At 38.1% G+C, this 15560-nt stretch overlaps 1 protein-coding gene across 1 annotated transcript in view; it reads left to right on the forward strand.

The window, feature by feature from the left end:
• The window catches only part of LOC113130969 (metabotropic glutamate receptor 4-like), a 114896-nt gene that overhangs the window by 39647 nt on the left and 59689 nt on the right, over window positions 1-15560 (forward strand). Inside the window, exon 3 of the mRNA XM_026307983.1 lies at window positions 1598-1814. Within this exon, the coding sequence (XP_026163768.1) occupies window positions 1598-1814 (217 nt within the window). The remainder of the gene's footprint in view (window positions 1-1597; window positions 1815-15560) is intronic.

The following is a 15560-nucleotide window of genomic DNA, read 5'->3' on the forward strand; positions in this document are numbered from 1 at the left end:
AGGATAATGTTTTATTGAGAGCACCTTCTCCTTATTTCGTTGAGAAGCACAAAAACATGACGACAGATCCTCATCAAAATGGCATACTGTGTATTATTTCCAGGAAACACCACTGCCTTCTGTTTGGTGAATCACTGTAGCCACAGGGATGAAAAACTCCATTTGCACAAACACTGTTTACCTATTACAAAAACTGACACAGGGCAATCCCTGAAAATAGTGTCCTGTGTTGAGAAACACAAAAATAACCGGCAGAAAATCTCATGTAACATTATGGTCATTCAAAGAAAGCTTTAGCTGACCTATTTATTTTTCTATTCAAGTTCCTTATGTAATGTTTTGCTTTCTTCAACACAAAATCTTTAGATCATCTTCCAAATCAGTGGGAGCAACATAAGCCTGCCATGACGCAACTCCTCACATTTATAAAGCTGTTAAAATACAAAAGCTACAACTGTGCACCCTGTAGCAGTGGAAAATATAAACTACATATAATCAAATAAATACTGTGGAGTTATTTATTTATTCTCCAATTTATAAAAGAACATGCCATGCTAAGATGCTATGAAATGTTTTTATGTTTAGAAAGTGATCCTTGCTTATGAGTCTGGCATACTCTTTGTTATGCAGCATAATGGAGCTCTGAGGCTGGGTGTTAAAAGGCTCGGTGGGTGTTCAGAATGAGTAGCTCTGTTCTGAGTCTCAAAAAGAAGGTAGCTTGTTGGATGCCACCAGACCACAATCTGGTTTTCATTTCTACTTCTCTCATGTTGAGCAAAGATAAGACAGAAATTATTGCATTTGGCGCCAAAGGAAAACGATTAAATTGACGTTAAAGACCATAAAGCAAACCAAAAAGATTGGCGTCATCGTAGAGCAGTACCTAAATAGTACCAGTAAGACCATTACAAATATTATACATAATATTATCTTAACAGTATATCACAGACTTGACTGGGTTTTGAATTCAGAACCTCCATGTGTTTATACACAGCAGACCTGACTACTGTAATGGTGTCTTTACTGATCGATCGGACAGCTGCAGCTTTCAGCGAAGCACTGATCGGTTTACACACGTCTGATAAGTTTCTACATAATGAGATGTGTAGAGTTCTCAGTTCATCTGGGACAAGTCTGCTTTGCCATCCTGAGTCAAAACTAAGCATGGGGCAGCAGCAAGCATTCAGCTTATTGTGGCAAGCTCATAGAAAACCACACATTGGCACCAAAGTTGTTTGTTTAAATGATGAATCATGATATTTCAGTTTGCCACTGCGTTTTAGTAAGTTCAGGACTACTTTTCATACCTTGTGCTGTAGCAGCAGTGTAATTTGTATTCTTCTCTAATCTGTCTTATTCTGTTTAAGCTTTTTATCTTCTATTTTATGTAATGCTTTTTAAATCCTATTTGTCTTTTGTATTACTTGAATTTCTTTTCTATCTTGTTTTAATGTCTTTATGTAAAGAAGCTTGAATTGAGTTGTTGTTCAAAGGTGCTAAACAAATACAGTACCTTGCCTTGACTCACTTCCCACAACTATTTTCCCTAGAAGCTACTTCAAACCTTATAATAATATCAATATTCTTTCCTGTGTAGATACCCCAGGTGAGCTATGCCTCCACAGCTCCAGAGCTCAGTGACAACACCCGCTATGACTTCTTCTCCCGGGTGGTGCCTCCAGACACCTACCAAGCCCAGGCCATGGTGGACATTGTCAAGGATATGCGCTGGAACTACGTTTCCACAGTGGCCTCAGAGGGAAACTATGGTGAGAGCGGAGTCGATGCTTTCATTCAGAAGTCTCGGGAGGATGGTGAGTAGACTGGGCTTAATATATCATTACTTTTCTATCTAACACCAGGGTTTGAAAGATGTTATTCATGCGCATGTGCTATAGCGAATATAAAAACAAATCTGTGAAGCTCCAAGACTATAGCTGCCTAAATCTATTAGTGAGGTCAAATGTTTTGATTTTGATGCCCAAAAAGGCAAACAGCCAGACGTCGAAGAGACTTTCATATAAAACATCACAACACATTCACAGCCTATAAAACAACATAGAATGCCTGGTTTTTTTTATAGCTGTCCATTTGCTTGTGCTGTGAATAGCTTTAAAGCTTTATTCGGTTATATGGTACATAGAATCAACAGATTTATCTGTAATGTAAAGGTGTCGGTGTTGAACCCACTGAGAATTAACACTCGGGACAACAGCCTTTCACAACCTTAAAGAGCAACTTAACACCCTGTTTTAGATAGATGGAGTTCCCCAAGGTGAAATTAGACTCTTTTGAACATGCAATTTTCCTCACACACCCTTTCCTTTATTCCTGCTGGTAGTGGCATGAATTTTACTCCTATTTGTTTCCACTGATATTTTTTTGAGGGGCTGCAGTCTAATTATTTGATTTTCTCTGGGAAAAACAAGATAACCCAGTCATATCGAACACAATGGGATGACTTAATGTAAGTGTAATAAAGTGAGTCTGTAATTTACACAATCCAAAGCCTGTTTAATCTGGCTTTATAGTGAAAACAATGCATCAGCAGCATGTGATTGGCTGTCTCCTTTCAGTCTCTATGCTACTGATAAATATTACCTGTCCAAAAATAGCACACAGCCAAATTAAATTAATGTGCCTAACAAAGTTGAGTACCGAGCTATTTTTTGAGGAGTGTGATGCGATGGCATGCCCATGTTGCTCTGTGTCTGCTGAATGTGAAATTAGGCTGGATTTTTGCTACAGTTAGCCATAGCTACATGATAAGTTGACAATACATGCTGTGTTTCTGGGTTTGTTTGTTTTTTTTTTTTTAAGTTAAAAATGGCTTAATACAAAATAAAATGCATAATGATTTTCTGTTTTTTGTACTGTACATTTGTTGATTTTGAAATTATAACTTTAGAATCAGAATTAGAATTAGAATTATGCCTTTACTAGAAATTCACATGATTTTATTTAAAAACCATCTATAACTGTTTCACTAAAATCTTACACACTTCAGTCTGTTCAGTAACCTAGCTGTAGGATCGGTCAGAATTTTGTGGTAGAGAGAAATGAGAGCGGCAATGTTTTAGAAACGCATTTTTCTCTTATATCTAAAGATACACATGCTGTCCATTTATTACACATATGCCCAGTCGTGGCTCCGGCTTGCACTATGCCTGGACATAATGAGACCAACTTGACTGTGGTTGCTCATCAGTTGTGTCTGTCATTCTCTGAACACTTAATTGCCTGGACACAAGTCAGGGACAATTGGGGGATAGAAACTAACCAAATCTTGTAGTTCCAGCCTCAGCATGGTTAGGATTTACTGAAATGTGTGTCTCGTGTGATACTAAACTGCATATGATTTGGTTTTGGAGGGTTGGTTGGACAAAACAACTAATCTTAGGGAAGCATGATGGACAGGACAGGATGCTTTGAAGTTAGGATAGACTGATGTTCATGCATCCTTTTTAAACTGTTTATCAGTCAGCATATGGACTTTATCATGATTAATATGATGCAGGCTTTTCCTCTGTCAGCAACATAAAGCTGATTCCAGATCCATTCATTGTGTAAGTGGATAATCATCTCTCCAATCAACACCTATCAAATCAAATCACATCAAATGAGATGTAAGTGAGTCTGAAAAATCAACTGATATTAGTAATTAGATATTTCCCTGACTTGTATTTAGCATTCAGGTTGCTCTGCTGATTGAAATGCTGTCCACAGTGTAGTTTTACAGTATTAAGGCAGAAAATCCCTCATCTATGGGAAGATTTGAATATATTTTTGTAGGTATATGGCTTAATCATTGCTGCATTTGTGGTCTTACTTTGCCAGGGAGCTTTGTTTTGAGCTGAATGCACCAAGAAAATAAGCCGAAAAGGCAAATTATCTGAGTCAGCACCCACAGCAGCAACCCTGGCAGTCCAGCAGCCACCTGCTTGGAGTTGAACCAACACAGCTTTCTCCTCTCTCCCTTAAGAGAGCTAGCAATTATAACTGAATACAATGTGGGTAATAGGCAGATGATGAAAGGTAAATATGAATTCCTGATGGGATTTTTTTGATCTTTGCTTTTATATCTCTTTTCTCTGGCAAACTGTGCCTAGAGCTGGGAGTCAGTGGCCTTCAGTGTCGTTCCTCTTCTTGGGTTGCTTGAGGTGAGCAGCTTCTTGTCTCCTGTGCACTGACTCAGGATACGACCCTCTGCTGAATGAAGAGATATGAAAGTCTCCACAGATACAAAGAAGTCACTTCAGTAACCACTAGATATGAAAGAAATTATCAAATGAGATGATGGTGTGATGAGATAAACTAAAAATGTCTGTTTTCCTTGAAATAATAATCCAGAATCTTTCAATTTGACAATATAATACATTTAATTGATGTAGAGTGTAAAGTATTTTACAGAACAAGAAATCTTATCTTGACATTTTCTTTAGTGTCGGACTAGTAGGAGGCTTTTTCCTGGGAATGAGCATCTTGCAGTCCCATTTGAATAGTGAACAAATCAAAGCAAACAGTAGGACAATGAGGTCACAAGCCTCTGAATAAGTCCTTATATCACCAAGCGATTCAGTAGGAGTTATGTGATGTATTCCTGGCTGCTATGGACAACAGATGTTTTATTTCTTTAATTTCAATGGGCCTATTTTCTGACACACACATATTTTCTGAAATGGAAAGTTCATTTCGTATCAACAATGTGATCATTTAAAGGGATGGGCATTTTAAGCTAAAATGCAATTCGATATTTGCTGTGAACTATACGACAAATCACACACACCTCCTCATAGACACACACACACCACACACCTGACGCAGAGAAAAAACAAGGCTGTCAACTTTTTCTTTTACTCAGTTTATTTAGAATTGTCTACAACACCTAAATTAACTTCAGTCCACCACCGTCTAATAAAATGTTAAACCAGAAACCCTGCAGGCTTTAATGAACACCTCATACCCCAAAAACACGCAGATAGCCCTATGTAGTATTTCTCTTCCACAGCACAGTTTCACTGTTAAAGGACCATAGCACAGACTATTCAGGCTAAACATAAGATAGAAAAAAAGATCATATGTGCCAACACACAAACCAATGAGGGAAAATAAAATCCTCATTCTGCATTAACAACATATGTGAGTATTAGAGCTTGCACTGCACGTTTTTTTTTTTTTTTTTTTTACCCTTTATTTTCTCAGACGTTCCTCAGAACTTTTTCATTCTCTGTCTGAATCTGCTGTTTGTGTTTGGCGCTGTAGTAAAATGATATTCAGACCTGAATATTAGGTTATATTGAGGTTTTGGTAAAAACAGAACAAAAGTTGCATAAAATATTTGTTTTGTTTTTTTATTTATTGACTATTTGAAAATCATTGTTCATCCCTAGTCTCTTACAACTTTCTGCTTTGGTGTTCATTCATTCAATATAGGATTGTTTCTGATAAGATCCTTTAGGAAACAAAAGCTACAGAGGTTGGTCAAGAGTGGACTACTGGACGGTAGAAATCCAGAGTCTCATCTTTGGCTGCAGATAGCCCTTCTCTGCAGAGATGTTGATTACTGTGGAGCATGCCCCAACAGATGTTGTTAATCAAGTTAATGAAACCCAATGTCAATAAGAGCCCTAACAAGATTCTCTCGAAAACCAATGGCCTCCCTGACATCAACATGAGAAACCCTGTTAATGGAGTAACTACTATCCCCGTTTGACGAGGAGGATTACAAGCATTAGCCACAGAGTTGGGATGAATAAGTGCATGTGGGGAATGTAAAACAAGAAAAGGGGAACACAAACAACTTTGCATTGCTCTTGGGCGATTTATTTGTAGATGCAAAAAAAGACAATGACACCCTGGGTTGAGGTTATTCTTGGTAACAGAAATTTAAATAAACCCAAATGTAGAGCCTAATTACAGTATGCTGTATTAACTGATTCCTACTTCCAAAGATCTCTGGGGTCCATCAGAAGTTTTTCCTTTGAATAATTTCTTTAGAAGATTAGACTGGTAGTATTTCACATTTGTCTTATAATCAACAAATCCTGTGAAAAAAAATCAAAGCTAGAAATCTCTCTCTCTCTCAGTACTTTCTGTTTTTTTCCCTGTTCTGCTGATGCACTCAGCCCCAAGCCTATTTGTTTCTAGTGAAGGGCTAGGGAAATCAATTTCCCCAGGGATACCCAAACCTTTGCATATAACTGTATTTATAGCAATAAGATGGTGTATGTGGGATTGATTTAAACTACACTACAGTGCCCTTGTTCATAACAGTGAAGGGATGTGTCACCCAGTGACATGCCTAACTGATGTTTTTCGACATTTGATCTCTGTGAGACCAAGGAATAAGGTACACGACACTTTAGATATACAGACAATAATTGTTTTTAGATTAAATTCAATATTGATTAAAAAACATAGCATATCACCAGATACAATCTCATTTATTGTAAGGTGAATCAGTGGACAGGCTGTTTAGATTAGGGCAGATCAGGACTCCACCCTGAGCAACCGGGAGACATTTGAACATCTGTATTCTAAATGGCTGCAGTCAGCCAGGGAGGAGATCACAGGGCGCTTAGCAATGTTCCTGCTTCTATCCATATGGCCTTTTAATCCCTAGTTCACACCCGTGTGGCATGTCAGCCAGTTATGTCTTTATTTATTATTTGACATCACGCAAATGACCTCTGAGTGCCTCAGATATGTCCTGTTGCAATTTGTTGAAACAATTACTTGTCATTGCTTAATTGGGTGAAGCGAATAGCTGAATAATCATCACTCATCTTCTCTCTTTCTCTCTCTGACTCGGGAGCTTCCTGTTAGTGACATAATGGTTATGTATCTCTTAATGCAGAGATATTGTAAAAGCTAGTTTTCTTAAGTACTCTTAAGTACTGCTGCTTGAACTTTGATCTTTAATACTAGATTTTGTGTTGTAATGCTACCTTACCTGAGTATTTCTGACACCATTCTCTACTTCTAGACTAGGAAGAGCTAAATGTTTATGATGACATTTTCCCACATGGGAGCATGTATTTTGTAACATAAAGGTACATTAGCAAATACTCAAGCAAGGAAGGGAATTAGAAAAATTGTGTTGCTGATGAAATCACAACAGGAGAGAACCAAAGCAATTAAATAAGGTGTGTGGAAGTTTTAGGCGATCTAGCAGTTTAATTTAATCTAAAATACCCAATAGATGCTGCACAAATTGGCCCCAGAAAGCAATATGAATTGGTACAGATAAGGTTGGTGGCTTTTAAGATAATACAGTATATGTATAATTACATGGAAAATAAAACATATGATATATAAGGATATGTAAGAAATACATGATTGTATTTTCAGCTGTTTTCATGTGTATTTAAGCTTTGTTTCACAATCCATGGAAAATGTGGCCGTGCCCTGCCCACTGACACTCCTGCTCAGCTTATCCCGTCTTCTCATACTATGGCTCCCTCCATTAGTTCACAGGCCAAAATCGCTCCCTCTGCGTCTCTGCAGATGTCTTCTCCCGTGGTTTCCTCTCCTGTCCCATCAGCAAGATCAGCCATTTCCACTATCTCCTCCCCTGGGCCCCTGACCACTGTTCCAGTTTCCATTCCAGTATTTCCAACTTCCATCTTCTTGTTTCCCCCTACCACCTTGGTCATCTGAGACTTACAAATACAATTCAGCAATCCATAGTCCTCCAAATTGCAGTTTTTTTTTTTTTAACCGATCAATTTAATGTTCTGGTAAACGTTGCTATATGCCCCTCATTTTGGCGACGATTTAAAGTTGAATACGTCAGCTTCACTTGTGGCTGAAAGGATACTGTTGCTCTCTTGTTTGTCCTTATATTGATAACTTATTGGCATTTTTTTAGACTGGCCCTGTTTTTTAAATTTTGATAATATAACTTTAAATAGGGCAGGATCTAAACGCCTTGCATTAAACTGACACTGTCCTCTTCTGTAGTTAGTGACAAATGACAACTAACAGATGCTCCAGCGTCCACCACATACTTTGAAAGGCATCTTAAGCACCCTAATGCAGCTGATGAAAAAAGCATTTAATGTAAAATTTGATTTTACCCCCATTTATTGAAACCATCGTTGGCAACCAGGCTCATTTTATCCTTTCCACTAAAGAACATTTTTTAAAAATGAATAGCTATATGTGCTTTTTAACGCCCATGTTTTTTGTGAAATGCACTTTAAATAAACTGAAACTGAAAAAACTCCATGGTTTGGAAATTTTGGGGGAAAAACAAATTTAGATAAAGATGCTGATAATGTTTCCACAAATTTAGTTTCAGCTTTCTGAATTTCTCTCTCTGTCTGGGCAGCATTGATAGTCCAAGTGGTCTGGACCTTATGAATCATTAGATCTAGATTGCCATGTGATTTTTTTATTTATTTATTTATTTAACCCGGTTATCATCAAAAATTCATTTCACTTATGACATAATGTTTTCACACGATTCCTGAATTGCATACTTGATTAGCAGAACCATGTAGTTATTGCCAAAGTGGAGAAGCATTAGTCTTTAGATTAGATTACTGAGTTATATTTAATAAACCCTTTGGGGGAAATGAGTTTATTCCAATCAACACAAATAATAAGATTTAACGACAAAATGAGGACAATATAATCACAAACTAAACTCATAAGAGGGGAGTCCGTGTAAATCTAGTGGGAACTGGTTAATAAATACTCTGTTTTGGCCAATTGCATCTCTTGCATTGACACAATCATCTGAACATCTAATCCATTGTTAAACAAAAAATCTTTCACACCCTTGTTTTAGACTTAATCATTAATTGTTGATGCAGGGAGGTTTTCGTCGTAATTCTGTATCTTCTTTAGAGCAAAATAGCATGGAGACGTGTATGGCCAAGTCCAAAAGGAATGCAGACACATCTGTCAGTACATTTTCCTTCAGATCTATTGCTTCTTTGAAGATGGTTTCCTGTTAATGAGCAGGTGGAAGATAATATTGTTTAGTCTGCTTCGCGACTAGGTTGGTTCTTCATTATGACAAACGACTTTCTGACACCAGCTTTAACCAAAATCCACAAACTTTTTCTGAAAACTCAGTGTATTTCTTCTGTGATGCACGAGGAAACTACTCTTTAGTATAAATCAATCTACTCTTTGTTATGGAGAAAGTTGGTTTGATTTAATGTATGTGCAGGTATAAGCATGGAACGAATTTATTCTTTGGTCTTTTTAGTTAAATGTACAAGTGCAGCATGAGGTGACTGGCAACAAGGTGTTTTGCTAAAATAATGAGCTTTCTGAAAGTTCAAGTTGTAATATTTTTGATTTTTTTTTTTTTTTTTTTTTAGGACTATATGGATGATCCACATGCATGTTAGACAGGGTAACATTATTCTTTGTAGTAAATATGGGTTCTTTTAAAGCATGTGCTGTGCAAGGTTAACAAAAAGCCTCTAAATATCTGAAAACACTAAAAATGATAATGAAAAATATCATTTTACAGGGTTAAGATTTCTTTCTTTATGAATGATGATAAATGAGCCATCTCAGAGCCATCCCACAGTGCAGTCCTACCATATTCATTCAGAATTAATGGTGGTACTTCCACCACTTAAACAATCCGCCTAGATAGTGAGCTAAAAAATGAGCAACCAGTTCAGCTATCCTTTTTCTGCTGCTCAATGAAAGCAGTTTATTACTGGATATGTGTGGTTCATGGCATCCATAAGCTGTTGCTGCTTGTTCATGAGCTAGTTTGCTCGCGAATGGGTTAAACTAGATCATTGTAGTGCTTGACAGCTAGTTAGCTGACTTGTATAGTTGAACATGATGACCTTAATTCTTTTGAGTTGGAAAAGACATAGGTCAGCTTTCAACATTCTGATTATATAAGTCATTATTGTTAAGTAGCATTAACATGGCGCTCATCACAACAGTGATGTGCCTCTAATAATATGTCCCCATATCTGTATTTAAAGTTTAAAGACACTGGCAAGTAATGTTGTCCTGACCAGATGATTCTCACTTCCATTTAGAAGTCCTGAAGTGACCTTGGTCACTTTAACCTTTGGTTTGTTTATATATATATATATATATATATATATATATATTGTATATTTCATTAATGAGGAATGAATGCACTTTCTGCACAAGGACCTAGGAGGGTCAGTTTGTAGGAAAGGCACCATCTTGTTAGAGAGGGGCTTCAAAGCCATATAAATATATAATACATACATACATACAGTGGGTACAGAAAGTATTCAGACCCCTTTAAATTTTTCACTCTTTGTGTCATTGCAGCCATTTGCCAAAATCAAAAAAGTTCATTTTATTTCTCATTAATGTACACTCAGCACCCCATCTTGACAGAAAAAAACAGAAATGTAGAAATTTTTGCAAATTTATTAAAAAAGAAAATCTGAAATATCACATGGTCATAAGTATTCAGACCCTTTGCAGTGACACTCATATTTAACTCACATGCTGTCCATTTCTTCTGATCCTCCTTGAGATGGTTCTGCTCCTTCATTGGAGTCCAGCTGTGTTTAATTAAACTGATTGGACTTGATTAGGAAAGGCACACACCTGTCTATATAAGACCTTACAGCTCACAGTGCATGTCAGAGCAAATGAGAATCATGAGGTCGAAGGAACTGCCCAAGGAGCTCAGAGACAAAATTGTGGCAAGGCACAGATCTGGCCAAGGTTACAAAAGAATTTCTGCAGCACTCAAGGTTCCTAAGAGCACAGTGGCCTCCATAATGCTCAAATGGAAAAAGTTTGGGATGACCAGAACTCTTCCTAGACCTGGCCGTCCAGCCAAACTGAGTAATCGTGGGAGAAGAGCCTTGGTGAGAGAGGTAAAGAAGAACCCAAAGATCACTGTGGCTGAGCTCCAGAGATGCTGTAGGGAGATGGGAGAAAGTTCCACAAAGTCAACTATCACTGCAGCCCTCCACCAGTCGGGGCTTTATGGCAGAGTGGGCCGACGGAAGCCTCTCCTCAGTGCAAGACACATGAAAGCCTGCATAGAGTTTGCCAAAAAACACATGAAGGACTCCCAGACTATGAGAAATAAGATTCTCTGGTCTGATGAGACCAAGATTGAACTTTTTGGCGTTAATTCTAAGCGGTATGTGTGGAGAAAACCAGGCACTGCTCATCACCTGCCCAATACAATCCCTACAGTGAAACATGGTGGTGGGAGCATCATGTTGTCGGGGTGTTTTTCAGCTGCAGGGACTGGACGACTGGTTGCAATTGAAGGACAGATGAATGCGGCCAAGTACAGAGATATCCTGGAAGAAAACCTCTTCCAGAGTGCTCAGGACCTCAGACTGGGCCGAAGGTTCACCTTTCAACAGGACAATGACCCTAAGCACACAGCTAAAATAACAAAGGAGTGGCTTCGGAACAACTCTGTGACTGTTCTTGACTGGCCCAGCCAGAGCCCTGACGTAAACCCAGTTGAGCATCTCTGGAGAGACCTGAAAATTGCTGTCCACCAACGTTCACCATCCAACCTGACAGAACTGGAGAGGATCTGCAAGGAAGATTGACAGAGGATCCCCAAATCCAGGTGTGAAAAACTCGTTGCATCATTCCCAAGAAGACTCATGGCTGTACTAGCTCAAAAGGGTGCTTCTACTCAATACTGAGCACAGGGTCTGAATACTTATGACCATGTGATATTTCAGTTTTTCTTTTTTATTAAATTTGCAAAAATTTCTATATTTCTGTTTTTTTCTGTCAAGATGGGGTGCTGAGTGTACATTAATGAGATACATATATATGTATATATATATATGTACATACATACATGCATACATACATACATGCATGCATATACTGACAATCCCTGACTCTCAGGGGCAAGCAGTCACTATAGCCTCCACAGCATGCTTAAATAACCTTGATGGTGGAAACTCAATTTGATTTAGAAAAAAAAAAAAAAGAGCAGTAAAACTGTATTTTGATCACGATTTCCATATGGTAATAGGCTGCACAGTGAGACACAAATAGGATTCCAGTTGTCCCATTAGCCCTGATGAAATCAGGAAAATGTCTGGGCTGGGCTAAACATCCAAAATTTTAAAGGGAATGTCAGAAAAAAATAGTTATTCCTGAACCAAAAGCATTAGCTTTTCTGAAAATAATAACTTCTGTCATGTATTAATGTATTGTGGGTAGGGATTTTCCTCAAAGCATTTGGTTAAAAATATATTCTCTTAGGATAAGCACATAGTATTGGGATTTGTGCTCCACATATTGCTGATTTTAATGTTTTTTCAAACCACTGTGATTCACATTTCTGACCAACTGGGCACTGAGACATATTAAATATTTTCCCCTTTGCCTATCAGGATTTTATTCCATTTCCACCTGTTAGACCTAAAGCAACTTAGACTTAAAAAGAGGAAAAACCTTTAACAGCTTCATAAAAATGTGACACTTCCCATCAGTCTCTAAGACAAACAGCAGGAGGCAGAGGAGGTACCAAGAAGTCTGTGCTTTGTGCAAGTATTAGGAGGAGCTAGTAGAGGAGCACAAAACAGATGGCCTTCCATTTGCTTGTTTTCGTTTAAAGGTTGAGCATAAAGCTACTGTTTTCTCTGCCGGATTTCACACTCGGTGATGAGGTATGGGAGTTTGCAACTTTCTTTGTAAAACTTGAGTGAAAAAAAAACAGGCCAGCATTCAGGATTTCAAATGTTATTGAAGACCTTATACTGGAGTATTTTAAAAGTTATGGAAGTTGCACAAGAGTGGTTCCAATTTGATTCTGAATGAGGAATAGAATAAAAGTGATTTAGCTTGACTGGAATCGCAGGATAAAACTTTGATAATGTCACTTTGACTCAGGACGTGTCATTTCCATTACAAATGACAAAGTGCTTAACAGTGAGTTGAAACAGAGAGAAAGAAGGAGAAGGAGGGAGAGGCATGAGGGTGAGACAAAGCAGGATTGGATTTGAAGCCTGGAAAAAAAAAAAAAAAAGGAATTGTTTGCAGAATGCAGAGAAACAGTTGTTTGATCAGCCAGTAGAGAGTGAGCTGCTGTAACTCTGTAATTTCATGATGTGTTTGTTCTTTTGTCAGAGAAATGAAGACATGATCATAATGAAGCTGTTTATTCTTCACTGTTTATGTTAGAAAACACACATGTATTACACTGCAATCACAACGCAGGGTGTACTATTTTCCCTGCAGGACTTTCTCTTGAAACATAATGTACATTTCCTGGTTTTGTGTAGTTCACAACTCAGTCAGTTGTAAAGGAGCAGGATGGCATATTGCCACATTTTTCAGGGATAAATCTATAATTTTTAATCTCATACTTCCATTTTTCCTCTCATTGATCCATTTTGTACCATCAGCAAGCTTTTTGAATGGATTAAACTACCTCGCAAGCAGAGAGACTGTGGTGTCCCAACATCAACGCAGAGATCAATGGCTGAGACAGCCCAGGTCAACAATTTCGATGCCTGTGTTTACTGAGGCAAAGTATCGGAGCAAGAGGGCCTGGTGAAATAGAGGGTGCAGACTAGAATCAATACAACAGCTATCATCATTTGCAGGGTTTATTAATGGCTTTGCCCCAAGCTGGCAAAGAGAGTAACACTCACTTGCATTTAGGCAACCAACACGCCAGCATTTATACAGCCTGCCTCGTATCAATCATCGCAGTGTAAGTCGCTCTCAGCTATGGTTTGGCTACATCCACTCACCTCAGAAAAAACACCCCCCCTCAATCATGTAATGAATGGCATCAATTACAGCATGTGGCCAGGCTGCCAAGACATACAGATGATTCAGAATGGGCCAAAGTCTAAAGGCTAGCAAAATAAAGCTCTGTTTAATTCACTTTCTTTCACTCCGTACCTCGCTGTGGCTCAATAGAGTTTTCATGAATTTTAAAAGGTATATTCACCTGTTTACAACTGACAGCAGCATCAGTCACAGCATACCGTCATGAGGCAACATGTGTTTCCACTGCCTATCCTTGTGGCAGTGGAGAAGTGTCCTGTTGGTAAGAAGCTTTCCTACTTAGAGACTACACAATGTGTCATTTACTGTACTACATCAGTCAGCAGGGAAAAGATGCTGTGCTTTTTATGGCAGCTGAATTGTTTCTACAGGATGTGGCAGCTGTGTTGAAATGAACAAATCTATTTTTTTTTCTGTCAAATAAAACTGTTGAATGCTGTGAGATAGATTATCAAAAAAAAAAAAAAAAAGACATAAAGGTCTGCCCAGAGCTCACAAAAAATTATTACGGGATTTATGAGTAGTATTGAAGAAGAGGTATGATGGAAGAGGACTGAGTGTAGATAAATCCATAAGCTATTGACCAAAAGCAATGACATAAATGGAATAATGAATTTCAGAAGAATAGAACGATGGGGTGATTATCACTTCTCATGATTCCTTTAAGAGTCAGCTGATGAAAGTGTGAGACTGTGTGAGCTTTGCCTGGGTATAATTTTGTTTGGGTCCCTGCTTCTCAATTTCTACACTGATTAGACTGTGGTGTTGACCTCAAGGTGCAGTACCATGTCTATGGGATTAGCCCACCTTAACACAGCTCTCTCTGTGCGGGCCCACAGACTTGAAATTGTCTTGCTTGACAAAGTCTGCTCCACAGACCACGGACTGCGATAAAAGCCTATGTATTTGGACCAGTGCAATGGCATGAATGGGACTGCAGTGATCCTCTTGTCTCCTGTTTGGCCTCATGTCATTTTCAGGCTGCAGTACCAAGCTGCAGCCTGCATCATCCTGTGTGAGGCATTCATGAATTTGCAGGAAGTCTGAGGGAAGTATTTCAAGAAGTGTATCCATTGATCCTTAAAAAGTGTTAAACAATCAAATGTCTTAAACACTTTAGAACTATCAGAAATTATATTCATATTTTGACATACTGTATGCTGGTTACTACAGTGCCAGCACCACTGCCACCGCATACTTTTGATAAGTCATACAAGAAGAAAGCTTTTATTTAAAAAAAAAAAAAAAAAAAAAGATAACGTGATAAAACCCATGGTTCTTTGCTTAAAGGATCTTTCAAGGCACAAGAATGTCCTTTCTTTAAAGTAATTTGCCATAGGACAAAGATGTTATGGAGTCATCTCTTATTCATTTTATGTTTGGCCTGTATTCCTCCATCAATTGTTCTTTTATTGTAGAACTGGGAAATGAACAATGTGTGCACTCTGCTGTGAATTCTCCACAGACTTCTTGACAAGGCTTGAAAGATAAAGGAGGCATCAAATAGACAGATCTCCATGTGTTTCATTGTGGAAGCAGAATATCTGTCGCTGCATGCAAATGATGATTCCTTTTTTTTTTTTTTTTTTTTTTTTTTTAAAAGAAAATGTACTTCAACGCACTATACTGCCTCATACAGTTGGATTATGCCTATTCCCATATATCTGCATAAGTCACACAGACCAATTTGCAGATATCTTAAAAAAACATATATTTTTAGAAATACTGTATAACATTAATATAATGTCCAGACAACAGTGCCTGCATCATGAAGTTTAACTTAGCCAGTTTGACTAATTTTTAAA

The sequence above is a fragment of the Mastacembelus armatus genome, chromosome 5, assembly GCF_900324485.2.
Source record: "Mastacembelus armatus chromosome 5, fMasArm1.2, whole genome shotgun sequence".
Classification (NCBI taxonomy): domain Eukaryota; kingdom Metazoa; phylum Chordata; class Actinopteri; order Synbranchiformes; family Mastacembelidae; genus Mastacembelus; species Mastacembelus armatus.